This window comes from Phymastichus coffea, unplaced genomic scaffold (genome assembly GCF_024137745.1).
Source record: "Phymastichus coffea isolate CEN01 unplaced genomic scaffold, Cenicafe_Pcof_1.1 PCOF00148, whole genome shotgun sequence".
Taxonomy (NCBI): domain Eukaryota; kingdom Metazoa; phylum Arthropoda; class Insecta; order Hymenoptera; family Eulophidae; genus Phymastichus; species Phymastichus coffea.
The window spans coordinates 267,432-291,160 of record NW_026706959.1 but is presented as its reverse complement, the minus strand read 5'-3'; the positions used below and the strand labels follow the sequence as shown (position 1 = coordinate 291,160).

Genomic DNA, 23,729 nt, shown 5'->3' with positions numbered 1-23,729 from the left:
TACATCGACATTTATTTACGATAATTACAGATTGCTCGAGGAAATAAACAAATATGGAAAATTACAAAGTTACTCCGCTTCAATTGGTTCTTTTAAGTATTTGGTCAAAATGTAATACACGCGTACACAAGAGTTTTATGAATTCTTTAAATAAATATTTATTATAAAATACTTTCAGTTGTTATTACAATACGAAATAAAACAATAACATTTCTATATAAACGTGTATATAACTTTCCAAGATCATTTCAGTTGTATATTTCCTTCTAACCGTTAATAAATTCGATTATTACATTTGATATTAAAAAACTACTAAAAATTTGCTATCAGTGATTATAGGCACTTATTGAAATACTAATTTAACATTATTAGCATATTTTTATAAAGTTTTATAAAAATATTTCGAGGCGGTTTTATATTGAACACTATGATCATATAGTGGCAGTCAAAAAGCTTATTTTCCTCGATTTGTTGTCGAAAAAATTACTCGACAAATCACGTTGACTTTTAAGAAGTTGTTTAACGTTTCATTTTGTCAAGAATCGGTACAACCATGTCAAATGAGGGTCGCTTTCCTGGATCCTCATTCATACAAATGCGAATAAGTTTTGCCAAGTGTGGGGAAATCCCGGGTGGAATACTGACGCGTAAATCCTCCAAGGCGATCTAGCGAATAATATGTTTTTAAAGGACGTTGACTAAACGTTTTCAAAACTCAACTAGCAAACTACATTACCTTCATTCCGCATTCCATCGGAGATAAATCAGCAAATGGCACTTCTCTTGTCGCAAGTTCCCACAATAAAACAGCAAAACTCCACATATCACTGGCTTCTAAATTGATTTCCGATGATTTTTTACTGAGAGCTTCTGGTGACATCCAAGCTGGCTCGTATATACGACCAATTTCTTGGAAAGAGAACTTTGAGTCTGCCATATTAACTCGTGCTGTCAAATCTTCGTCAATCTGAAAAATATGATGAAAAATAATTTTGGAATATTCAAGCATCATTATTTTAACATTGCTTCTTAACCTACCATAACGTGTTTGCTGTTCAAGTGGAATCGACATCTATTCTGTCGCTCAAGCCCATGCAAAAAGGCCATAGCTCTCGCAACATCGAGAGCTAGACGCAAAGCTCGTGCCGTGTCAACTACAACTCCCGTACCGCCGTGCAATAAACGGTGCAGACTACCTCTTGCCATGTACTGTGAAACAGTGGCAAGCCTAGGAGGTTGGTTGACGCAACCCAAAACTGGAAGTACGTTTGGATGAGAAAATATTCGGAGTTTTGGAAATTCTTCGTTGAAATCCCTAGAGATTCTTGCAGTGCACTCGCGTACGTGTAGAATTTTGGCAACAATGTCATTGTTTTGCCATCTACCTCTCCACGTTTCACCACTAGGAGAAACGGCTAATTGAGTGTGTAGAGACAAATCTGCCATATTTATTCCTTTGTGCCTTGATAATGTAGCATCACCTGTGTAATAAAACAAAAGCTACGATAACATATCTTCTTACTTATTTAAAAGATTGAATATTAATAATTGAATTTAACTTACGACTTCTAGTTTTAAGACCAAGCCAGCTTTGATCTTTAAATTGGATCTTTTTAAGATCTTGTCCAAATTCTACAGCCATATCTGCAATTTAATATTGAAATTATAAGTTAGTACCAAGATCAATGTAAAACATATTTGTTTATTTTACAAACCATGTAATCGTTTAGCCAAAGGACCTCTGGCTTTATCTAATGGAGTGTCACCATCTTTATTTGCAATCGATACTAAAGCACCAGCAGCTACAAGTTCTTCAGCAACTGCTTGGTCTCCCCAAAAACAACCATAATGAAGAGCAGTATTACCATGTTCGTTGGTAACATTTACGTCTGCCCTATTACGTAGCAACTAAAAATGAAAGTTCCACAAATGAAAAATAATTATTAGATTATTATTATATTAGATGTTTAATCAATTGGACACTGTTTGAGTTATACCAATTGAACAATATCCTTATGGCCATGAGCAGCAGCTAAATGTAAGGGTGTATCATCTCCCCTATTCGTAGCATTGATTCGACCTCCTCTGCTAACAAGTAGTTCTGCTAGTTTTGTGTGGCCCTCTTTACAGCACCAATGAAGAGGACTGAATCCATGATCATCTCTGTGAAATAAATAAAGCCAATAAAAAAAGCTTACGATTATTTGAAAGATGTTTCACTTGGTAATTTTATGCTTACCCCTGGTTCATGTCATTCTCTGTATCGTCTAACCAAACGCGAACTTGCATCGCATTGTTTTCCCGGCACCATTGAAAAATATCCTCCATTTTGCAATTGAAAACACTACAGCTAAAGTATTTACTGAAACTGTAATCTTACTGTAACACCACGCGATACTATAAATAAGCGCTTATGGGAAGACTAATGGAGAATGCCAGCTTAGTATGTACGTCATATACCAAAATAAACCATGTTTTGTAATATCTAATCTTCTCGTATTCTCGTAAATTATATCCGACAATACTCGTAAAAACTCGAGTATTTTATCCGCAAGACGCTATGATTTTTTCAAAAATACAACTGCTCCCGAATGTTTACATTTATTCTACTTTAAGATTACTTGCTTCACTGCCACTCCCAAAATTCGTTCTGTATTGAGCCGTCTCTGTTAACTGCAGTCAGTTAATAAAATGTACGATTGAAACAAAATTAAATGACCGACACTGTTAATTGACAACAAAAAGTTGTCGGAGGATCAATCAAAGTTCACGGGATTGCTCTTGCCAAGCCAAGAGACGAAGATCATTGAGAACAAAGTCTCATTTCTGTTTATGGAGATAACAGTCGTACGCGTGTTTACCGTACACAAGTATTGCCTCCTTACATGCTCGCGTTAGCTGTATGCTATAGTACATACATATATTGCACATACAAACACACACACGGAAAATATGTATAGTGAGCTTACGTTATCCGCCTACGCCAAGTATTGTAGTTCAAGAAGTACCTGCAGAGGTCGCCCTGTTTCCGATTTTAGTCGGAAAGTATAGAAAGTCAATCAAACGCTATTTTTTTTTGAATTTCTGAGGTTTAGATACTTAATTCTTGTGTAATTGAAATTTGCGACATGGAAACAATTAAACATTTGATAAGACCAGTGAAAAATTCAATTATCAATGTCAATGATTTTTTTTAGCGATGAAAAAAAATTGTCGAGTTTGACTTTTTTATAAGCGTTAATCTAATATTTTAGGAATACATATTTGGCAAAGCGACATATGCATTATTTGAAAAGAAAACCTATCGTATCGCAACTGTATGGAATTGTCTCAATCGCTTTTTTTATCTATACTATTATATTTATATGAGCAGATTTTCTGTAGGTCAAACGAATGTGTATATGGATGTATCTATATCTTATGCACCCACGTATCAAGAACAAAGACTCTTATTTGATAGCTAATTAAAGGCTGCTTTTCTTGCAATTGTGCAACCGCAAAATTTTTGTCCGGCTCTGCAATACAGAAGAATGTTTGCTGTTGATTTTCGTAGGCTCGCTGGAATATGGACGTCCATCGCACCTGTAAATGTAAGCATATTGACACGAGGAACGTCGAGACAAAGTCAGGGACAAGCTACCAGCATCTATTTGTATTTGGCACACGAAACAGCTTATCAAGCGAGTACAAGGGCGCCTGATAGAAAAATATCATTGAAAGACAGTTTACATTTTCCTGGATGACGATGAAGAAGAACCATCTTTGACTGCGTCACAACATACGTCGCGTTATGGGCCCGAGCTGTCTATGCGTCGTTTGTGCAACGCGATAAAAGGTGGGATTAGCTTGACGAAACCCTAGGCAATACGAGTATCCAGTACACAGTGAAGGTGGCTAATTACTACGCGATGAGAATTGCTATCGTGAACGGACCGACGACTGCGCAGCGTACCTGCTCGGAATTTCAACGAAACAGACGAGATTGCCATTTATCGCCGCGGAATTATCGCTGCTGGTTTGCATATCGAGCGACCGTCTCTCTCGAAATCAACTTGTTTGCATATTGATTGCTTCTCACCTCGGAGGGCGTCCGCGACGCCGATGCATCGCGTTGTCGGAGCGATCGGCAAGCCTTATCGAGGTGCACGAATCAAAGTCGCATGTCGGCGACTGACAGGTGAGCTTTTGATTCCGCGAATAGAGGCTATCGCGCGCATCGGTCGGCCGGGCTCGCGAATCGATCTTGATAATACGGCGAGGAATGCGTTATTCGATTAAAGCGCACGGTCGAGCGCGAGAAAATCAATGTCGATTGGTTCTCGTTAAATAATTATAAAGCGAAGCCGACAAACGGGCGCACACGCGGCCGGCAATATGTTCTACGGCGAGCGGTGGGGACGACTCGGATAAATAGCGGCGGTGCAAGATCACGCCGCTCACAACTTCATCTCCCACGCTCGACAAAGGGTAACTATTGCTTGCCAACCTAATTTTCACGCTACGCGCTCTCTCTTGCTTTTCCATACAGCACTGCGACCTCGAGTAACTTTTGACGGGCGCTATTGTCGGACTAATTGAACGTGACTGCGCCGAGTCGAGAATGGAGGAGCGAGCCCTCTTGGCCACTCGCTCGACTGATGGTTTCATCGAGAAAGGCTGCGTCTTTAACGTATATGCGTGAAAATGGCTTGTTTCAGAGACGAAATGCTGGGGAAATTGGCGTTCGTCGGGCTGCTAGCCCTTGCCGTGGCCGAAAAAGTCTCGTTCGAGAACTACCAGGTATTCCGAGTGATACCTTCATCGGCCGAGCAGCTGGAAGTTCTGAAGCAGCTGGAGGAGCAGAACGAGGGCGTAAGTAGAGAGAGGCGAGCAAGTTTTAATTGGTAGCGGACGGATCGTAAAAGCGACGGCGACGGCGTGTAATTGGCTCGTTCGATGCCCGCAAGAAAGAGATTTTGCCGAGCCGACGCGGCGTAACGACCGGAAGTCCGAGCAACTCGCGGCACGGCGAAAAAACTGGCCTCGGATCGCTTTGTCATAGCTCTGCCGACGGGCGCTCTGGCGAAAGGCACTTTCCGCGGAAATCCAATCCGAGCGAGCGTTCTACATTCCGCGAGCTTTCTCGCGAGGCGGCTGGAGCGCCGATCCAGGGACTAAGCGCTTGTCCGTCGGCAGTACTCGTTCTGGAGCGGACCGAGCGAGCTGTTCCGGGCGGCGGACGTGATGGTGGCCCCGGGCCAGCTGAGCGACTTCGTCGGACTGATGGACGAGCTGGACATGCGCTACGAGAGCTACGTGTCGAACGTGCAGCGGCTGATCGACGAGGAGAACCCGCTGACCCGCGAGGCCGGCTTTGGCTGGAACCGCTACCACACTCTCGACGAGATCTACGAGTGGCTGGACTCGATGGCCGCCCAGTACCCGGACAAGGTGCAGGTAGTGGTGGGCGGCAAGAGCTACCAGGGCCGCCAGATCAAGGGCGTGAAGCTGAGCTTCGGCGAGGGCAAGCCGGCCGTGCTGGTCGAGGGCGGCATCCACGCCCGCGAGTGGATCTCGCCCGCCACCGTCACCTACCTGCTCAACGAGCTGCTCACCAGCCAGGAGCCTAGCGTGCGCGAGCTCGCCGAGGCCCACGACTGGTACATGTTCCCCAGCTTCAACCCCGATGGATACGTCTACACGCACACCACCGTACGCAAGCTCTGCCCCCCCGCGGTGGTCCGCGTCGTCTGCTCGCCTAACCGTTCCGACCATTGTTCATCCGCAGAACCGCTTGTGGCGCAAGACCCTGTCCAAGAGCGGCCTGTTCTGCCAGGGAGCCGACGCCAACCGCAACTGGGGCTACAAGTGGATGAGTACGTTTCGGTCGCGTTCTCCCTCTCCGTTTACGATTCTCGTTGTCGATAATCTGCTGTGCAGGCGGTGGCGCGAGTAGCAACCCCTGCTCCGAGACCTACGCCGGAAGAGCTCCTTTCTCCGAGATCGAGACCAGAAGCATGTCCGAGTACATCAAGGGCATCGAGCGCCTCTTCGCCTACATCTCCTTCCACAGCTACTCCCAGCTGCTGCTTTTCCCCTACGGCCACACCAAGGAGCACCTCGACAACTACGACGAATCCGTGAGATCGTTGCTTTTGACTTGACGCTCGCGCCGACGCGACCACTAACGCTCGTCGTTTTTCCGCCATTCAGTACGCCATGGGTCTCAAAGCCATCAGTGCCCTCGCGGAGCGTTACGGCACCAAGTACTCCCACGGAAATATCGCCGAGGCTATCTGTAAGTAATCCCCAAGCGAGTCGGGCGCGCGGCTCGGCAGAGCAGGCCGATTCATGCCAAGGGGCTTCCCGTTGCAGACGTCGCCAGCGGAAGCTCGATGGACTGGGCCAAGGCCACTCTCAATGTGCCCGTTTCTTTCACTTACGAGTTGAGGGACACCGGCCGGCACGGCTTCGTCCTGCCCGCGGATCAAATCATTCCCAACGGCCAGGAGGTCGTGGACTCCCTCGTCGCCATGTTCAAGGAGGCCATCAGGTTCGGCTACCCCAAACCAGAGTCCGATTAATAATCGGCCTTTGCGCGCGTGCGCTCGCCTCCTCTCGCGTCCGACACAATCAAACCTTTCCCAATAAAACCGCGTTCAAACTGTGCAACGCTCTGGCCTGCTTGCATTTATTACCGTATCCAGAGTATCCAAATGTCACACGACGACCCACGCACCGACGTGAATAATTCACAGAGCGCAAAAACTTTATTGGCTGCAAAGCTTGGCCATTTCTTTCAGTTCTTTGCGACATACTTTGCCGGACGCGGTGTGCGGTATCTCCTCGATGAATTTTACACCTCCCCAAAGTTTCCTGTAGGTCCCGAGCTCAGAACTCAGCTCGACCAGCTCTTCTTCTGTCACCTAGTTTGGAAAGCCGCAATGGCGAACGATCAGAAGGCCCCTTTGCCGTTGGACAGCGTTCGTGGAAAAGAAGAGAAAGCTATTGTACCTTCGACGCAGCTATCTTTTTAACGAAGGCCATTGGGCGCTCAATATCAGTGTCGTGAGGGACCGGCACCACAGCCGCCTCTATAACGTCAGGGTGACGCAACAGGACCTCTTCGATCTCAATAGCCGAGACGTGGTGTCCACGGAATTTCATCACTTCCTTGATTCTGTCAACGATGAACAGCTCGCCGTTCTCGGCGTAGTAGCCCCTATCTCCCGTGTGTATCCAGCCTGCAACAACGAAATGGTGGCTTAGAGTGCGACGGCAGGTTCGAAGCTTGCGCCATCAGCCCGTTCCCACCGTCCTCGTCAATCGTCGCTTTCGTAGCTTCTGGGTTACGGTAATAGCAGAGCATCTTATCGTCCGATTTCACACACATTTCTCCAACCTCGTTCGGACCTAGCGCCTTGTTGCTAAGCTCGTCAATGATTTTGAGCTGCATGTTTGGAATGACGAATCCCACGGACTCAATTTTCGTGCAGTCCTTTGTTTGAGCGCTAACGACTCCTCCCAACTCGGTCATACCTTCGACAAACGTACGGAAAAGTTGCTTTGCGAAGTATTGTTACGCGTTGAAATGGATCTAAACGCATTACCATAAGCTTGGGCGACCGCGCAGTTGGGCAGGCTTTCTTTGAATTCCTTTAATATAGGTCTGCTCACTTTTGAGCCACCAGTAAGAACGACTTTCAAACAATCGAGCTTATGCTTCTTGAGGGATTTTGATTTGCAGAAATCAATCATCATGACTGGTGTCACAAAGAACCAATCGACCTGCGCGAAATCACATAAGCTCAACGGTAGAACCAAAGCCTGCGATTATTAATGATACTTGATCTCTTGGCCAGCCAATCATACCTTGTATTTTTCGATAACTTTGCAAGTTTCCACGGCATCGAAATTTGCGTGGAGGATGCGCGTTGCAGCGCACAGCGTCGAGCGCAGCAGACAGAACGTCCCGCTGATCCAATACAGAGACGAGTACCAAAGGGTTTTCGAATCGTCCATCGCGCCAAACGAGCTGGTATTTCTATAAAGGGACCTGTGAGAATGCGCAACGCCTTTCGGCAAGCCAGTCGTTCCCGACGAAAACAATATCATAGCGATTCCCGATGGATCTTTGATTTCCGGCAACTTAAATGTTTCCACTTCTTCGTTCGTTTGCAGCCTCATGATGTCTTTCAAGGTTTTCAATTCGAGGTGTTTCTCAAACACAACCATTTTCGCTTCGACCCCTTCCAACCGAGCAGCCTCCTTCAGCACCTCGACAGCGCTTTCGCACGCGAAAATAACTTTTGGCCTGGTCAAACTCATCAAGTGTCGAGCTGTTTCTAAAACCACCAAAAAAAAATGCAAAATCCATGAACATTTTTTTAAAGCTCTGCTTTTTCTTCGACATCGGTACGTTTGCGTCGCTTGACTTTACTCAAAGTGACTTCGTGATGCCAGGGATTGTAAATCGCGCCGACGAAAAATGTGGCGATGCACGGAACATAAGAATCCAAGTGGTTGTGCGTACAAATAGTGACGACGTCGCCGCTTCCTACGTTTTGCTTGAGCAGCCACAGCGCACACCGAATGCTCCTCTCTTTCATTTCTTGATAAGTAGTGTGCTTTCCGGTTTCTACCTCGATCTTGGAATGGCGCAAAAAAGAAACAAAGAGTAACAGGCTCGAAGCAGAGTATCGAGTGGACAATCAAAAGATAAAGAAGAGTACTTGCGCCACGACATTTGGTTTGTCATTAAAAACTTTCATGATCAATGGTCCAACGCCAGTCGCCGATGAATCGAATTTCGTTTTGACTCCTTTAATTATGTTGTTTTCGATGTAAAACGTTTTCGAGGGCTGCGAAAGCAAAAGAAAATGTTGCGAACGTCTGTGTAATTGCGAAGCGATAGCGGTCAAACTCACTTTTCCGGCGCCATCGTCGGACACCATTATGACTTTTGATCAATGTCAGCGCACTACTTGTCCGCGGCGAATGATTTGGTGTCCAAGTTTAAACGGCGAATAACAGCAGGCGGACTGGCGCGGACCAGTTATAGGATAGTTGAAGCAGATGCCAGCAAATTATCCCCTCTACGAGAGAACGCGATTGCATGCGTTCACCCAACAATTTGGACAAACTATAAGAAATACTAGCTGTCATTTCGCCTTATGCAATTTTACGTTCAGAGCATCGTATACTTGATGATGTAAGGCGATTTTACGATCAGCCGTGACAAATAATCGCTTCGACGACGATCTCGCGTGTGAGGATTTGGATGGGGGGAGGTGTGAATAAAGCACGACACGTGGGTTGTGATTGGCTTAAAATTATTTTATTAATGTCTCCATACCGTAATACGATATTGCTTAGAAAAAATGTATGGAACCATATAAAATAACAATGCGCGTAATAATTTCGTGAAAACGAGCAACATTCAAAGATATACTGTTTGTCATATATTTTTCATCGTCGAAATCCTGGCAATTGTACAAGGCGCAGCACGCAACGGACCAGCGTAACAAACTAGAACGATTATCTCCGTTTCAATTATTTTCTTTTTTTCTTTTTCTTTAACGATTATCTCTTAGCAAGACATAGCCTTCGTCGCTTCGGCCAGATTTCCTCGCGCGGCATCGATCGAACTTTACCTCTTACGTGCGCGTTCTCCCTCTTGCTCTCCTTGGTATAGCTCGAGTATCGGAGTGTGACGCATGGTGCGCGCCGATGACTGGCGTTACTCGAGCCTGGACGCGCCGCGCGCCGTTCGAGCGCACGCACGAGCGTGACGCGGCCGCGGCGCACGTAACATCAGCGACAATAGTCAATTTCCGCGCGTTTCCACGCTGTTCGTCCCGCGACGGTCGATCAATCGAGCCGCAGCGCCGTGCCTTGGACGTCGGTGCGCGGCGCTGTCCGAACTCCGTCCCAGTGGCATTGGATTTGGCGAAAGTATAAGATGCGAACGAGCGCGAGCGCCGGGTCCGTCGGATAGTTTGCAAAAAGGCATATCGCAGCGTTGGCATGTCGTCAAATAACACTTCGTCTCGCTTCTCGGACACGACGCGCCATCATTTATTGATTGTTAATAATTATCACAGAAAGTTTGTAAAATATAGCGAGCGTGTGAAGATCATTAGGAATGTATGGTATATGTGCACGTGTATATGTAGATAGATATATGTAGATAGGCGCGTAAGGGTAATGCCGTTTAATTAGATCGTAAGTGAGCGTGTGGATAGGTGAGGCGGAAATCGCTGAAGATTGCAGCTTGCGAGCGGACTACGCGCTAAAGCTACACCGTCGGGCATAGCCGAGATTCGTCGAGATTATAGTTTGCGGCCGAGTGGTGCCGTCCATACAAGTATTAAGTGTAATTACAGCTAGGATTAATTAATAACTCTGCGCCGATTGCTTGCAGCTCGTCCACTCCGAAGAACAACAACAACGTGGCATGCCCGTGCGGCGGCGCGGCTGAGCTGCCTCTTGGGAACGCACTCGCCTCGCGTACTCGCGACGCAGAGCACGCACAGCCGAGAGATTCCAAGCGGTCTACCAGAGAATCGTGGTGCAGAGCCGAATTAAAGCATATCCAACAGCGAAGATAGTTTGCTAGTCGAAAGTCGATAGTCGGGCTCCGTCGAGTCGTATAGGAACCGATTCCCGAGTCGATACAAGCTGCAGATGCGCGCACGAGCGGCTTCGCCATACGTTCTAAGATATACGCCAACTTTCTAGGATACGTCTCGTTGAAAACTGTAAAAACCTTTCGAGATATATCGTCTACGCGTAGTTCACGCGCTCGAGTACTTTCGTCGGGCAGCGCGTCAAAGTAACAAACGAAGCTCGGCATGCTTCAAAACTGGATATAGAAAATCGAGCGCGAGCTTTGCCAGCGGAAATTCCCAAGACAGAATTTCGAACGGTGCTAAGTCTACGAAAGAGTGCAAAATCTTCTTTTATTTTATCATTTACTTTTTGTCTCTTCTTCGCTCCTACATCGATTCCAGCAACGAGAGTGCGAAAGTTTTATTGCTAGACTGGCAAGCCGTGTGAAAAAGACAGATATAGCTTGGCGCGCCTTTATTACGTACATATATAGAGAAGAGGGTTGACGTGGCGTTCAGGAAAAACTTGCAAATTGACAAATGCGCACGTGCGCGGTACGTAGGCTGGATAAAAGCTCGTCGTTCTAGCATCTGTATATCGGTACCAGAGTTTCGTAATGTATATTGATTGTGCTTTCATTATGAAAAATAATCATCTTAACTCGACGATAACAGAACGAGCAAACGGATTGCCTGCGCGTGCGTAAAAACAGCCAACTAGGTATAATATTATTCAACTGTTGTATATAACGCGATGACGCGATGTAACAATATTTATGTATATATTCAATATAACGACTACTCTGCTTTCATTTTATCCGGCGAACAGCAATTGTCCGTGCAACAAGTTTTATTTGTTCGCGTCTGCGGCGCGCGCGGACATTGCGTGCATGCTCGACAAGCCGATGAGAAGCGGATAAAGCGATGCTCGAGCGTTTTGCAAGCTCTCGATAAGCCGTGGGTGGCTGTTGCCTCTCGAGGCAGCTGCTAAAAGACAGAGAGTAAGAGAGAGAGAGAGAGAGAGAGTAGGAGAGAGGTTATCGATCGAAAGGGAGCAACGACGAGCCGGCACATTGGCCCGACTCGACCGCACCACGGACGGAAAGCCCACTGCCTCGCGCGCACGTGCGAGCAGTCTTCCCTCGGCGAGATGGACTGCCAATAAGGCCAATCGCGGCGCTTCCCGCGACGCTCGTTGCGCGCTATAGGGGAGAGGGGGTGGGGCGGACGGGTGGGAAAGCGCGGCTCCAAAGCAAAAGCCAGACGAGAAACGCGAGAGCGCGAGAAGGCTTGGGCGTGCGATTCGACGATCTGGCCTGCTCGATATATCGACCGCGCGGTGCTGCCGACGAGAGACGCTTATAACGCGACCGCGCGCCCTTCCGCTGCCCCCCTCTCTCGCTCTCTCTCTCTCTCTCTCTCTCTCTCTCTCTCTCTCTCTCTCTCTCTCTCTCTCGGCAAACGAGTAAAGCGTATCGCGCGCGCGGTCAGCCGAGACGACCGCGCGGGATCCGGCCGCAGCGGCAGTGCACCGGGCGCCGAGTGCGGCAGGCGGCGCGCGCCCGCGGCAGAGCGGGCGGATGCTGCATTGCGGTCCGCGAGCGACGGGGGGCGCTGCGGCGGCGAGCGCAACGGCAAGCTAACGAGCGAGAGAGTTATGAGCCGTCCGCGGAGGGAGGAGGCCCGCCGAGAGACAGTGCCTGCACTATCCGTGGGTCGGCCTTGCTACCCTCGCGAAACTCCTCGAGCGTCAGCTTGTCGTCGTGGTTCTTGTCCATCTGATCGAAGATCTTGTCCACCCGCTTCTGCGGCGTGTTCTCGTCCTCGGCCTGCGGCGTCTGGCCCTGCGACCCAGAGCACCCGTCAACCTCGGCCTCGCCAGCGTCGCGCCGCCGCGCTCGCCACTTACCACCATCTGGTAGATCGCGTCCACGATGTTGTACATCTCGTCGCGGGTGATGAAGCCGTCGTTGTCCACGTCGTACAGCCGGAACGCCCCTGAAAGCACAAGGCCGCGTTGCGGCAGCGAGTTGGCTACGAGGCCGGGCGTGGGCCCACTCACAGTGCAGCTTTTCGTCCAGGTTGCCGCGCGACGTCACCGACAGCGCCCGGATGAACTCCTCGAACTCGATCCTGCCGTCCTGCAAGCACGGTTGGCCAGTCGGGCTTCGCTCGAGCGCGGCGCGCGCTCGTCATACTCACGTGGTTCTCGTCGAACACCCGGAAGACCAGCGAGGCGAACTTGGACGGATCCCCGTGCGGGAAGAACTGCCTGTAGATCTTGATGAAGCCCTGCAACAGTCGCGTCAAGCAATCCAGCGGGGCACGAGCGCGCGTGCGGCGGCCGCGCCGCTTACACTCACCTGCTCGGTGAGCAGTCCGTTGGGGCAGTCCTTCAGGAAACCCTTGTGCCTGCGAGCAGCGGCGCGCGCCCACGAGAAAGCAAGGCGGTCAGAGCGGCCGCCGCGCTGGGCCAAAGGAGAGGCGCGCTCTCGCGCTGTCGTGTCGCAGCGCGCGCGCGCCGCGAGCGCTCCTTCGGTCGCAGTCGTGGAAGCTTCGCGTGCTGATCGGCCCCTCCCCCGCCCGCGGACCCGTGGCCGTGGCGAGGCTCGGCAAGGGCAAGGGGCTGGTCGAGCGTTCGAGCGTTTCCAAGCGCAGCCGTTAGCTTTCGATCGACCGACCGACCGAGTCGCCGGCTGGCGGTCCTCGCGAGACGACTGGACCGACCGCGCGCTCGCGTCGCGCCGCGTTGCGAACCGCCTCTCCTTTGGCCCGGCTCTACAGGGCCGCGGACTTACCACTGCCGAATCTCCTTCTCGGTGACTGCAACAGGACAAAATAGAGCGAGTTAATCCGGAATATATCCTCGCAGTCTGGCTTTGTCGTCGACGCCGTTCTCCGGCCAGTCGGCACGCGGACTTCACGGGTCTCGCTCGTTACCCGCCAAGCGCGACTGTGATTCGCCGATGTGATCGATCTCCGCACACGGGCAGCCGTCGGCTCCCGCGAAAGGAAGCTCGAGGTTCTTCGCGACAAAAATGCAAGGCACGCGCCACGGCAAAACGCCGATAAAAAAAAAAACGCATAAGCCAGGCAAAGAGCGAAACTCGGTTGGCTCTGATTCGCGATAAATGACCGTGGAGCTCTCGGATTTACGTCCCCCGGCGAGAGCACAAAGGGCTGGTAAATTGGCTCTGCGCATGAATACGTGCGGCGCGCCGCGCTTTTCTTCAAAGATCTACGCTGACAAGGCGGAGACGGACGAGCACGGTCGGATCGAGGACGAAGCCTACTGCGCGTTTGTCGCGCCACGTGCGCCGAGCTGTCGGCGTGCACGGGTCCCGCGTTGACGGAACGGCTGCCTGGCCGTCGGCAGTATCGGTAGAGTGCGCCGCTCCCGCGCGCACGTGATCCGCAAATAAATCGCCCCGAGCACGGGTGAGCTTGCAATCACGACGTCGACGACGACAAAGTCGACGAGCCGAGACGACGGAGCCTCGGCTCCACGCAACAGCACACCTGAGAGGTCGATCGATCGAGGGTGCCGCGACGACGTCTCGTTACGCCGCGTATGGTAGCTCGCGGCCGAAAGCCACATTGACGGGCGCTCATAGGCCGTCGACGATCGGTCGAAAGCTCGGAAGGCGCGCCGCGCCGCGTCGAATGCTAGTCATCGCGGGCCGGCGGCAGACCGACCGGCCCGTTGAGCCGCGTTAGCGCGAGAGCAACGGACGGGGCTCACGGCGAGCGGTCGATCGGGCGCTCGCAGCTTCTGCCGAAAGAGCGAGCCGTCGCCTCGGCTGGGGACCCCGTGACGTAGGTCGCTGCGCAATGCGACGGAAACGCAATTGCGAATGCGTGGCGCGCCACGCGGCCGCCGCAGCTACACCTCTATCGATCCTCTCGGCACGCCAGCTGCAGCCGGCGCGGCCGGGCTTGGTTCTCGATTTCCGATTTGTCCGATCGCGCCCGTCGCTCCGACCAGCTTCGACGGCACCCGCGCGCCGGGTTCTCAAGCGACGTCGTCGACGAGGCACCACTGAAGCCGAATCGCCGACCGAACGAGATTTGCTAGACGCGAGACTGCCGTCGAGCCATTACCCGAGCTCCCCGAAGTCTTTTCGCTCGATCAGAGCCGGAGCCAGCCTCCTCGGGCTTCCTGTACTCCACTGCACTGACCTCGCTCATCCCGTGTCCGCGACGCGCCGACCGCGGCCAAAAACGCTCTTTGTCATTGGGCGCTTCGCTCGACCCTTCGAATGCCGACGCGAGCCGCAAATTAAAAGCTCGCCGGACGTGAGTTCCGAAGAATTGGCACTCGGCCGGCGCGGGCGAGGCGCGCTCGCGACGCACTTGTGCATTTTTAACGGGCCAGCATCGCCTCGAAGCGGCCCGCTATAGGTATATCGATTGGACTCGCCGTACACACGGCCGAGTCACGAAGCTAAGCGTACGGGCGCTAACTAGACCGCCGCCGCAAAGTTTGCGCTTTAGCAGCCCGCCCGACCGAACTCGGTGCTACTCCACTGAAGGGGCGCGCGCTCGAGTCGCGGAGGCGCGAGGACTGTCAGCTAAACAGCCTCTATTGATCGAATAAAGGGACCGAGAGGCCACCAGGGAAAAAGGCAAAGCAGAGAGTACAGTCGAGTGGTACTCGGCGGAACGGGTGGAGTTAAGCGAGCCCGATGAATAAAGTATAGCCTGCGGAGTGGCCACGGCGGCGCGCGCGATCGGCTCCGCGGTGGACGGCGCGGATCGGTGCGTGGCTCGCGATCGAGCGCGCGGACAAGTGGCGCGGGTACGACGCACCGCGGCCCGATCAATCGGACCGAGAGTCGGCGGCCCTACGGAATCGCGCGTACCCAATAACGCGGGGGGGGGGGGGGGGGGGGGCAAGGCCACGAGCGCACACAGGCCGCGTTCCGACGTAGCCCCCGCGGCACGGTTACGCGCGTGCATGCGTACTCACAGTACGTGTCGCTGGTCAATCGGTCGATGGTGTCTTGCTTGAGCTTGCTGTTCTTTTTGCCCATCTTGGCTGCGGCGCCAGCTCGTCGTCGGCCTGCGGCCGGCCTGCTGATCGCCTCGCTCTGCTGCTCGAACCTCGCTCGAAGCCTCTTTTTTCTCCGTGCCTCTTAATTATACTCTCTTGGCTGCGTGTCAGCGGCTGCGCTGCGCTCGTTTAAAAATAAAGGCTCGCCGCGCCCGTCGCCCAGTCGCGGCAACGAGTGGCCCAGCTGGCGGCTCGCGCACACACTGCCGCAGGCCTGAGTTCGCGGTCGGAACCGCGTTATGCGGCTGGCCTGCCGCGGACCCACAGCTCTGCTACAACAGAGGAGAGTCGGCGAGGCGTGAGGGCGTCGAGCGACAGAGGACGGCGCTCGCTCGGCGCCGAGGCGGAGAGAGAGAGAGAGAGAGAGAGAGGCGGACGGACTGACGGTCGGAGAAAGGGAGAGCAGTGCGACAAGGCGATACCTGGCTCGACGCGGCGCTTAACCCCGGAGCACGCCGGGAGGGCAAGGCACTCGCGGAGACAGGCTGCGCCGAGCCTCGGACGGCTTCCCATTCATGAGTCGTGGGCGCAGCAGTGGCAGCAGGCGCGGCGACGGCAGCAGCGGCTCGGTCGGACGGCTGGCGAGCGGGCGGCGCGCTGACGTCATAGCGTCGCGGCGCTGGGCGTCGGACTGAGCGGCCGCGGCCGAGGCGCCTCGCCGCACCGTGCCGTCGCGCCCGCCGCCCCCGGAGCGCGCAGACTCGCGGCCCTGCCGACGCTGCGTCGCCGCCCGTGTCGACTGCGACGGGCCAGCGACGCCGACTCGCCAGTGCGTCGTCGCCGACGGTGCGGAGCGGCCTCCGGCAGCCCGAGCGAGGGCCGCCGCGACCAGTGGTAGAGCTCGGCGTGCGCTCGGACGCCCACGCGCCAGCCGGCGAATCTCGCCGAGCTGCACACGCAGAGCGGCCGCGGCAGTGGGAGAGGGATGCAACCGCGGTCGCCTCTATCGACCCGCCGGCCGAGCCCCGCAGGGCCGCGGTCCCTCGTGACGGCCCACTGTTGCTCCTCGCTCTCTTCGCCCGCCGTCGACTCGCGGTCTCGCTGCGCAGTATCCGCTGCGAGCCTTTGACCACGCAACCCTGAACTTGCCGACGCCTACTTCTCCTCCGAATGATCCGCGCGCCTGTCGCTCGGTGACGAACGACTCGGCGGCTCGAACGCCCTCGTCCACTTCCGCGCGAGCGCCTCGGCCAAGGAGCCGCGCCCGTCGCAGTGCCGAGCCGTCGAACGATCAAGGCGCGACAGCGAGGGAGAGAGCAAGGGCTAGCAGCCAGAGGCGCGGTGTGTACAGGCTGTGAGCTCTGGCGGGCCAGCGCCGATGCGTTATCTCGCGCAGCTCGAGCAAACACAACCGCGAAACGAGTCGATCGATCACGCGTGCTCCGTATTTGCGTACGCGGCTATAGGCGCGGCAGCGCTGCCGGTTAACGAACCCCCCGCTCGCGTCGCAGCTTGGCCGACGGTGCGACCTTGCTGCCGCGCGTCGCCGTCGTCCGATCGGGCGTCTGGCCATATCGCGAGCCGACGAGCGAGACGACGAGGAGGCGAGGCGGAGCGGCCCGCTGCCGCGGGTGGAGATCGATAAGGGGGATGCGCGCCTAAAGATAGAAAGACGCAAGGTCGCGCCAGAAAAATTTTCGAAGTGGGTCAGTCGGGTGCTATCGCCGCTCGCGGCGCACTCCGGCCGGATCTTGCTTACCTTGACCGCTCGACTGCGAGCATCCGAGACACTCGCTCGTATCCCGTCAATAGGACGGCTGGCCGTAGTTGTCCTCGCTGAGGCTGTACTCAGGCGCCAACACGAGCGTTGGTAGACTAGCAGGATGCGCAGATCGAGCGTGATTGTCAGCAGCGTCGCACCCACCCCGTAAACGCCTCGAGCTACCAGCGGATGAGGACTGGTTACTCGGGAGAAGCTGGACTGTATCGGCAGCGGCGCGTTGTACCGGCGCTGGTTGATGGGGCCACCGGTCAGCAGGCAGTCGCGGAATGCGTTGGGCAGGTGGACCAGGAAGCTGGCCGGTGCTAGTATCGTGGCCGTGAGTGTGCAGACCGGTCGGCACAACACCGCCCGGCTCAGTCGATCGGCCAGCACGAACTTTGCAACCGGTTTTTGCTCAAGTACTGCTCCAGTTCCCCGCGCTAGGGACGCTGCTGCCAATTGATTTAGGTAGTCTCTTTGTTGTCCATTGCAGCACCCACGGCATAAACGACACGTAAAACATGATCACCATCAGGGAGACCAGCGAGTACGCCGTAGGTGCCTTTCCGTCAGATTCTTTAGCGCTCGATTGTTACTGCGTCAAATCAACCGCGCTTTGCTTTCAACGTGTATTTTCATCGCGACAAATCCTTCCGAAACTCCCTGCAGTTATTATTCGCGCGCGTCCACTTGACAAGTCTTCCGCGTAGATACAGTGGCCTACTTACCAATTCCCTGCGTCATATCAGACACGATCGATCAATCACAGTTCCGTGTAAATTTAGTTTGAACAAGAACAAGGCTCGACGCGATAGAATCGTCGAGAGATGTATCCACGCAGATGTGCCCGCCGACTCACAATCCTGCCTCTGTTACATCAGCTTCGCGTGTCCTTTCGCGTCGTGTCGGGCAGGAAACTCGCCTCCCCCTTATTTAAAAAAGTAAAAGAAGATGAAAACAACGTGCAATCGTGAAACGAGCAAACGTAAAAAATGTTGGCGTCACGCCTACAGTTAAGTGACGATTAATTGCCTGGATCATTGCGATGTGGCAGGAAGCAATGTTCGTAATAGGATTAGTGGTAAGGGGAGAGAAAGCCGAGGGAAAGTCAGTATCGCATATACGAACACTGCTTTAGTAGGTTGAGTAGGGAACGTGGTAAGCCGCATTTAAGGACTATGCCAGTGATTCATTGTCAGCTCTTGTCCTTAGCTACTTCCGAATTTTCACCACTATTTTCAAGCCTTGTTACTCTCTCTCTCTTTCTTTTTCTACTCAAACCTGCATGAATTGTTTATTTCTCACCTCGCGTGTATACGTAGGCCGTTTCTCTCTTGTTGCGCCATGCGAGTACGATTAAATTCAAACTGTTGCCAGTCACCCCCGACAAATCAATGGCTGGCACCATGAACCCGTAGCTCAATCTTCTTAGATATTGTCTTTATCGTTTCCAAATCCTCATGATTATTCGTTGTCGCGCGTAGATTGCAATAGTTCATTATCCTCGGCTCGCTTGTATCAAAATTATGATCGTTTCGCAATTCTATGCATGACCACTCGCTATTCCATGCTTCTTACTTTTTTCGAACAATCAAACACGCCCGAATATAAAGCTTGCAAAACAAGTCCGGGCTATAGCCTTTACTTTTGAACGCTAGCATATCGATTTCCCGGATCACAACCCACTGAGTTGTTGGCACGGCTAATGTTTGCTGTTGAGCCTTTAGCACATTTATCGACTGATTCTGTTATCTCATCAGACTGAATATTTGAGGAAAGTATTACGAAAAATTTAATTTACAAATGAGTTTGGTTCGTTTATTGTAATAATAATTATGCACATTACATTAATAGTATTATATAAATAAATCGTTCTGCAGATTTCAAGTACATTGTTGCTATTAATAATCTATCACATGTACATATGTATTATTGCTCAACTCATAATGAAGTTGTAAAACGAATTTAAAGCTACATCAATGCGGTTATAAATTTTTTTCTCAATGTTTATCAAATAATTGATCGAAAGCTTGTTTGCAATTAAGATACAATACTACTTTCGCAGATCATTCTACATCACACTCAATTTGCACTATTTATATGTTATACCAAATATCAATTTCGATATATATTTACACCAATAACAATATTTTCCCAATAACTGGTTTTGCGTCATCATTATGAACTTTAAACTGTGATGTGTAAGCTGTTCATGTCTCACTTTCACTCAAAAAAGGGATATTACTATTACACTAATACATTACATTCCCCGCAACGAAGAGTAAGCTTAAAAAAAATTCATGCATTTCTTGAATTACTTTAAAATAAAAATGCGCGAGTATATCACAATTTACTCAATGGTACAGAGCATACTAAGGTTTGTGCTAAATGGTTACATTATTGTCTAGATAGTTATTGAATCCAAATTTGATCAACGGGAATACATAATTACTATATTTCAGGATTGAATAATAATAATCTTCATAATAATTTTTAACCTTCAAATGTTCTCTTTTTCTAAACTTCATTCAATAATAAAATACAAAATCTTATTGCGAAATTGCTGTTTGTTTGTAGTTATAGACAATTTTTAAATGTCATAGCGGAATGCTTGTTGTGGAAAATCACTTTTATTGGAAAAGAAACTTTAATTTTCAGTCAGAAATGTAATGGTTACACTATTTAGAGTAAATTTGAGAAAATACAACGTGCATGTTCAACTATGTATGTTACGTACTATCATTAGTACATGTATTAGATAACTTTAAAGTACTATGACATTTGTTCTCTCAAATAAAGCTCGTGGCTCAAAAGAAAATTATTTAATTGATGAAGCTTCGTGGGTTTGTTGCTTTAAAGAGAAAGATTTTTCCCCATTTGGTCAGATAGCTCGAATGAGTCACAAAACATTGTTACTCAAATCGATAGCCTCAAAACGTGGAGTAAATTTTGAAATATGATAGAATATTGATTGCCTGCAGCACATTTCAGACTGACCTTTGTGAAGAAATTAACTAATCAGGCTTTCTCTTCAGGGCAATAATAACTCTTATAAAAATATTCACTCTCATTCAGTTTTCACAAATTCAACTATAAAAAATACCCATTCAGTCATACTCATGTGAAGATTCCCTCCTGCTAATCAAGTTATCCCGTTCTTCTTCAGTGGATGGTACTTCAGACGATAGCGGCTTGTTGACTTTAATAACTTTGCTTACTTTACTGAGTCCTTCTGTGACGCCACTGCTGCCCGAGACACTAGAAAATAAACTATGATAGTTTTATGAAAATTAATAAAACGTCGTCTAATTACTATATACAATCTCTACACTTACACTATGTCGGTTTCATCATCGTCTTGAGCTAGTTCTTCGGGTGACAGTGTAAAGTAAGGATTTGCTGAAGCTGGTCTGAATTTGTATCCAGTTAAAACGAAAAACACAAAAGTAGCCATTTCTCTAAACATTTCATCTAACCATTCGTATTGAAAAGGTACTGTAATCTGAAAAAAAAATAATAATGAAATCAACGATAAATAATAGAAAAACTCACTATGTATTAACGTTTACCTTTAGCAAGTAGACTATAACTCTCGTAAAATAGATGTAACAAACGATCATGATGTAAAAGTGCCTAAATAGTTTTAATTTACGTAAATTGGCAGCAGCTTTACCATCCATGTGTGCTGCTTCTTGCAAGTGTTTTATACTCCAAACAACGGGAAACATTATAGCCCCGCAACATATTAAGTCAACAAGAATGAATACATCGCGCCACCTTTTGTGCTCAATGTCTCCTTCCTCACTTTCTTCGATTATAATTTCCGCAACGTTTGCTAAAACCTATCGCCAAAGTAAAAATGAGATTACATATTTTTGATTGTGCAATCTGGTTAAATCTGTAATTTTTAGATCCTCACCTGAAGCGGGATGACAATCATAAATAATTTTTTATCCTTGTCTGACAATATATGTTTGATAAATGTCCAACCAGTTCCGATCAATACAATAGTAATAAATAGAACTGCTCCTTTTAATAAATGTGTAATATAATAAAGTATAGCCCATGCTGCAACGTGTTCACCTTTTGTTTCAATGAAGTGGAAATTTATTCCGTGAAATAATAAAGAAAATGACTTTAGATATACTAAAATTGCCATGAGATAGTGAATTTTGAATACTGGATGTCTGTAGAAAAAATAGATTTATATTAATAATTATTTTATTGTCTATTTCTGTACAATACTAGTACCTGCTGTTTCGCAAAAGGAACACCCAAAAGCATCCCGAAAGAAAGAATAAGAGAGCCATCATAAAGTATAATTCCGGTAAAGGCATTTCTCCTGCACTCAGAAAATTACCGCTATTGATTTCTTTAATTTCTACCTGTCGAATGAATTATTAAAATAAATCATAAATATGGTAACTATTTGAATAAAACAGCTGTTTGCGTTTTTTACCGAGAAATTAACATCGACTCGGTGTACGTAATTGGGACAGTTGTGGAAATATAAGCTGTATAATCCTTCTTCTTCATCATTGGCAACATACATGGCAAAACTAGTGTTGTAATATTTCTCTCCTTTAATTTCTTGAACAGTCATAGGTAATGTTTGTTGGCAGGAACTACGTTCCTGAAGAGCAGATCCTGATTTTTCAAACTCTGTAAAATAATCACTTGAATTATTAAACGAAAAAGATGGTAGACAATCTTGCTTAATAAAACTATTAAGCTTTAAATAGAACTTAAGCTTGCAAGTTATATCAAATTGCAAGTTTCGTACAGTTATGTCAGTTTAAATTTTAAAATAACATCGTCGTTGCGTCATCATTGATCTGCACATTGATGGATATGAATAGATTGTAGAATTGATCACGTGCACTCGAAATCTGAATAGACAAACAACGTTCGCGACAAATTGTAAATATCAAGAAGAAGCAATTCAGATGTTCAATTTAAAATTAGAAATTTTTCTTATATTTATATAACAAAATTTCCCATGGCGTTTATTACTGCTTACTAATTTCAATTTAAAAACTATCAATACGTTCAAAGCAGATGATAAAAAAGAAACGTTTTAATAAGCAACCAAACACAAAGTAAATTAAACAGAATAAGCAAAATGATGATTACTTGCTTGGTGCAAGTTTTTTGATAATCACAAACAGATCTTTACAGAGAGAATATGTTTTGATTAAAAGATAAATTACCATGGGGAATAATGTCTCGCTTTCTTCTAGGGAACAATGCAGTATCGCTCAATCTTGACGAAAAGGAATATCTTTTATCTCTCATGAAATGAATTGCAGATGCGTTTCGATAAATATGTACAGAATGCACATTACTGCTGCAGTTGACTTTAAGTCTAAAAGAAATACAAACTATCAATATTTTTAGAATATACATAATAATTGGTTTTAGATTTATAAATAACACTTACAACAAGTTTTTCAAATCAAAAGTAAAGTATACAATAGCTATTTCATCTCTTACATCATAATCAGATTTTACATTGACTGGACCTTGAAGGAGACATTTATCACGACTGTCTACATAAGGACTCATACCATCACTTATAGTTCGTTCTAAGGTGAAGCCAAACTACAATCAATAATAAAAAAGATAAACATTAGAAAATAAGTTTTTCATATAATATGTAGAGCATGTGTTAACTTACCACTGCATTTTCATCAAAAGGAGCAGCCTTAAAATTAATCAATTTAACATCCAAAATTCCATCTTTATAGAATCCAAATGTACTTAAAGATATGAAACGTCTAAAATCATCCTATAAATTTAAAGAAATCAAACAATGTATTTATCTATCTTTTATTAAAAAAAGCATAATAATGAAGAATAGTTACTTTTATGTCAAACTTGTGTATTCTTGCAGAAGATGAAGCAAAAAAGTGCAAAATTAAAAAAATGATACTAGGAGTAAGTTTAGGCTTCATTTTTATTTGTCCTTTGGTAACTCTTCTTATGAAACTGTTTACATTTCCCTCCTAAATTCAATAAGTTTTAGCACGTTGACTTCGTTACAATTGTAACCTCCGTCCTTTATTTGCTTAGTAAACTAATCGCTATGTGAGTATGTTGATGACGAATTGATTGATATTGTAAGCTTGTGTAATTTGCGAATCTCACTACTAGACCAGAGAATAAAATACATACGAATAAATTGCAGGCTGCTGAACTGTGGAAGCACTAAGCAATTGTGTTTATGAGATTTAGTGTGTCCGTGATCTTTGCAGACGTATTATATATAGATATTCATGTAGCAGAGAATTAAATTGATGATTAATGACAGTCCCACGTCGTCATGCGTGGTCACGCTATTATATATTTATGTACTATTAAGATTGTATGCGTGGTTACCTGTGTA

The 23,729-nt window shown here is 48.4% G+C and overlaps 5 protein-coding genes across 10 annotated transcripts; 1 reads left to right on the top strand and 4 right to left on the bottom strand.

Annotated features, from left to right (window-relative positions):
- Positions 1-177: 177 nt before the first annotated feature.
- LOC131672316 (integrin-linked protein kinase) lies at positions 178-2,846 on the bottom strand. The gene is made up of 8 exons (XM_058949456.1): positions 2,461-2,846; positions 2,240-2,379; positions 1,998-2,163; positions 1,716-1,908; positions 1,564-1,644; positions 1,039-1,481; positions 737-967; positions 178-666 (listed from the first exon to the last, which is right to left on the bottom strand). The coding sequence occupies exons 2-8, from the start codon at positions 2,326-2,328 to the stop codon at positions 520-522; spliced, it is 1,350 nt and encodes a 449-aa protein (XP_058805439.1). The 5' UTR covers positions 2,329-2,379; positions 2,461-2,846; the 3' UTR covers positions 178-519.
- An 889-nt stretch (positions 2,847-3,735) lies between these two features.
- LOC131672317 (zinc carboxypeptidase-like) lies at positions 3,736-6,712 on the top strand. Of its 3 annotated transcripts, none has more exons than XM_058949460.1 (7): positions 4,171-4,177; positions 4,698-4,851; positions 5,176-5,691; positions 5,768-5,855; positions 5,920-6,119; positions 6,193-6,277; positions 6,355-6,712. In XM_058949460.1, the coding sequence occupies exons 2-7, from the start codon at positions 4,705-4,707 to the stop codon at positions 6,561-6,563; spliced, it is 1,245 nt and encodes a 414-aa protein (XP_058805443.1). In that variant the 5' UTR covers positions 4,171-4,177; positions 4,698-4,704; the 3' UTR covers positions 6,564-6,712. The 3 variants fall into 3 exon arrangements, with proteins under 3 accessions (XP_058805441.1, XP_058805443.1, XP_058805442.1); XM_058949459.1 differs by lacking the exon at positions 4,171-4,177 and adding an exon at positions 4,397-4,467; XM_058949458.1 differs by having other exon boundaries at positions 3,736-4,851.
- On the bottom strand, positions 6,642-9,022 carry LOC131672315 (uncharacterized). Its single transcript, XM_058949455.1, has 8 exons — positions 8,907-9,022; positions 8,712-8,840; positions 8,420-8,627; positions 7,852-8,324; positions 7,590-7,767; positions 7,294-7,518; positions 6,994-7,223; positions 6,642-6,905 (listed from the first exon to the last, which is right to left on the bottom strand). The coding sequence occupies exons 1-8, from the start codon at positions 8,931-8,933 to the stop codon at positions 6,750-6,752; spliced, it is 1,626 nt and encodes a 541-aa protein (XP_058805438.1). The 5' UTR covers positions 8,934-9,022; the 3' UTR covers positions 6,642-6,749.
- Positions 9,023-9,304: 282 nt separating this feature from the next.
- On the bottom strand, positions 9,305-16,349 carry LOC131672331 (frequenin-1). Of its 2 annotated transcripts, none has more exons than XM_058949477.1 (8): positions 16,065-16,349; positions 15,559-15,914; positions 13,388-13,412; positions 12,953-13,001; positions 12,792-12,881; positions 12,652-12,730; positions 12,499-12,587; positions 9,305-12,433 (listed from the first exon to the last, which is right to left on the bottom strand). In XM_058949477.1, exons 2-8 carry the CDS (start codon positions 15,620-15,622, stop codon positions 12,245-12,247), a joined length of 585 nt encoding a protein of 194 aa, XP_058805460.1. In that variant the 5' UTR covers positions 15,623-15,914; positions 16,065-16,349; the 3' UTR covers positions 9,305-12,244. The 2 variants fall into 2 exon arrangements, with proteins under 2 accessions (XP_058805460.1, XP_058805461.1); XM_058949478.1 differs by having other exon boundaries at positions 15,559-15,911.
- Positions 16,350-19,158: 2,809 nt separating this feature from the next.
- On the bottom strand, positions 19,159-23,612 carry LOC131672313 (protein GPR107). Of its 3 annotated transcripts, XM_058949453.1 has the most exons (11): positions 23,519-23,573; positions 23,209-23,427; positions 23,022-23,132; positions 22,785-22,945; positions 22,555-22,709; positions 21,804-22,006; positions 21,596-21,729; positions 21,264-21,531; positions 20,914-21,186; positions 20,680-20,846; positions 19,159-20,614 (listed from the first exon to the last, which is right to left on the bottom strand). In XM_058949453.1, the coding sequence occupies exons 2-11, from the start codon at positions 23,296-23,298 to the stop codon at positions 20,452-20,454; spliced, it is 1,725 nt and encodes a 574-aa protein (XP_058805436.1). In that variant the 5' UTR covers positions 23,299-23,427; positions 23,519-23,573; the 3' UTR covers positions 19,159-20,451. The 3 variants fall into 3 exon arrangements, with proteins under 3 accessions (XP_058805436.1, XP_058805435.1, XP_058805437.1); XM_058949452.1 differs by having other exon boundaries at positions 23,209-23,612; XM_058949454.1 differs by having other exon boundaries at positions 19,159-20,602; positions 23,209-23,612.
- Positions 23,613-23,729: the final 117 nt, after the last annotated feature.

Excerpts from the sequence above, each read along its gene's own strand:
- LOC131672316 (XM_058949456.1), bottom strand. The coding sequence starts at position 2,328 with ATGGAGGATATTTTTCAATGGTGCCGGGAAAACAATGCGATGCAAGTT. Across the intron at positions 2,164-2,239 it reads GAGAATGACATGAACCAGGG|AGATGATCATGGATTCAGTC; the intron begins GTAAGCATAAAA and ends TTTATTTCACAG. Across the intron at positions 1,482-1,563 it reads TGGTCTTAAAACTAGAAGTC|GTGATGCTACATTATCAAGG; the intron begins GTAAGTTAAATT and ends TTTATTACACAG.
- LOC131672317 (XM_058949458.1), top strand. The coding sequence starts at position 4,684 with ATGGCTTGTTTCAGAGACGAAATGCTGGGGAAATTGGCGTTCGTCGGG. Across the intron at positions 4,852-5,175 it reads TGGAGGAGCAGAACGAGGGC|TACTCGTTCTGGAGCGGACC; the intron begins GTAAGTAGAGAG and ends GTCCGTCGGCAG. Across the intron at positions 5,692-5,767 it reads ACGTCTACACGCACACCACC|AACCGCTTGTGGCGCAAGAC; the intron begins GTACGCAAGCTC and ends GTTCATCCGCAG.
- LOC131672315 (XM_058949455.1), bottom strand. The coding sequence starts at position 8,933 with ATGGTGTCCGACGATGGCGCCGGAAAA. Across the intron at positions 7,768-7,851 it reads AAGTTATCGAAAAATACAAG|GTCGATTGGTTCTTTGTGAC; the intron begins GTATGATTGGCT and ends GATTTCGCGCAG. Across the intron at positions 7,224-7,293 it reads AGCGACGATTGACGAGGACG|GCTGGATACACACGGGAGAT; the intron begins GTGGGAACGGGC and ends TCGTTGTTGCAG.
- LOC131672331 (XM_058949477.1), bottom strand. The coding sequence starts at position 15,622 with ATGGGCAAAAAGAACAGCAAGCTCAAGCAAGACACCATCGACCGATTG. Across the intron at positions 12,731-12,791 it reads GGGTGTTCGACGAGAACCAC|GACGGCAGGATCGAGTTCGA; the intron begins GTGAGTATGACG and ends CCGTGCTTGCAG. Across the intron at positions 12,434-12,498 it reads ACGCGATCTACCAGATGGTG|GGCCAGACGCCGCAGGCCGA; the intron begins GTAAGTGGCGAG and ends TCTGGGTCGCAG.
- LOC131672313 (XM_058949452.1), bottom strand. The coding sequence starts at position 23,298 with ATGAAGCCTAAACTTACTCCTAGTATCATTTTTTTAATTTTGCACTTT. Across the intron at positions 23,133-23,208 it reads TACACAAGTTTGACATAAAA|GATGATTTTAGACGTTTCAT; the intron begins GTAACTATTCTT and ends TTAAATTTATAG. Across the intron at positions 20,847-20,913 it reads TTATAGTCTACTTGCTAAAG|ATTACAGTACCTTTTCAATA; the intron begins GTAAACGTTAAT and ends TTTTTTTTTCAG.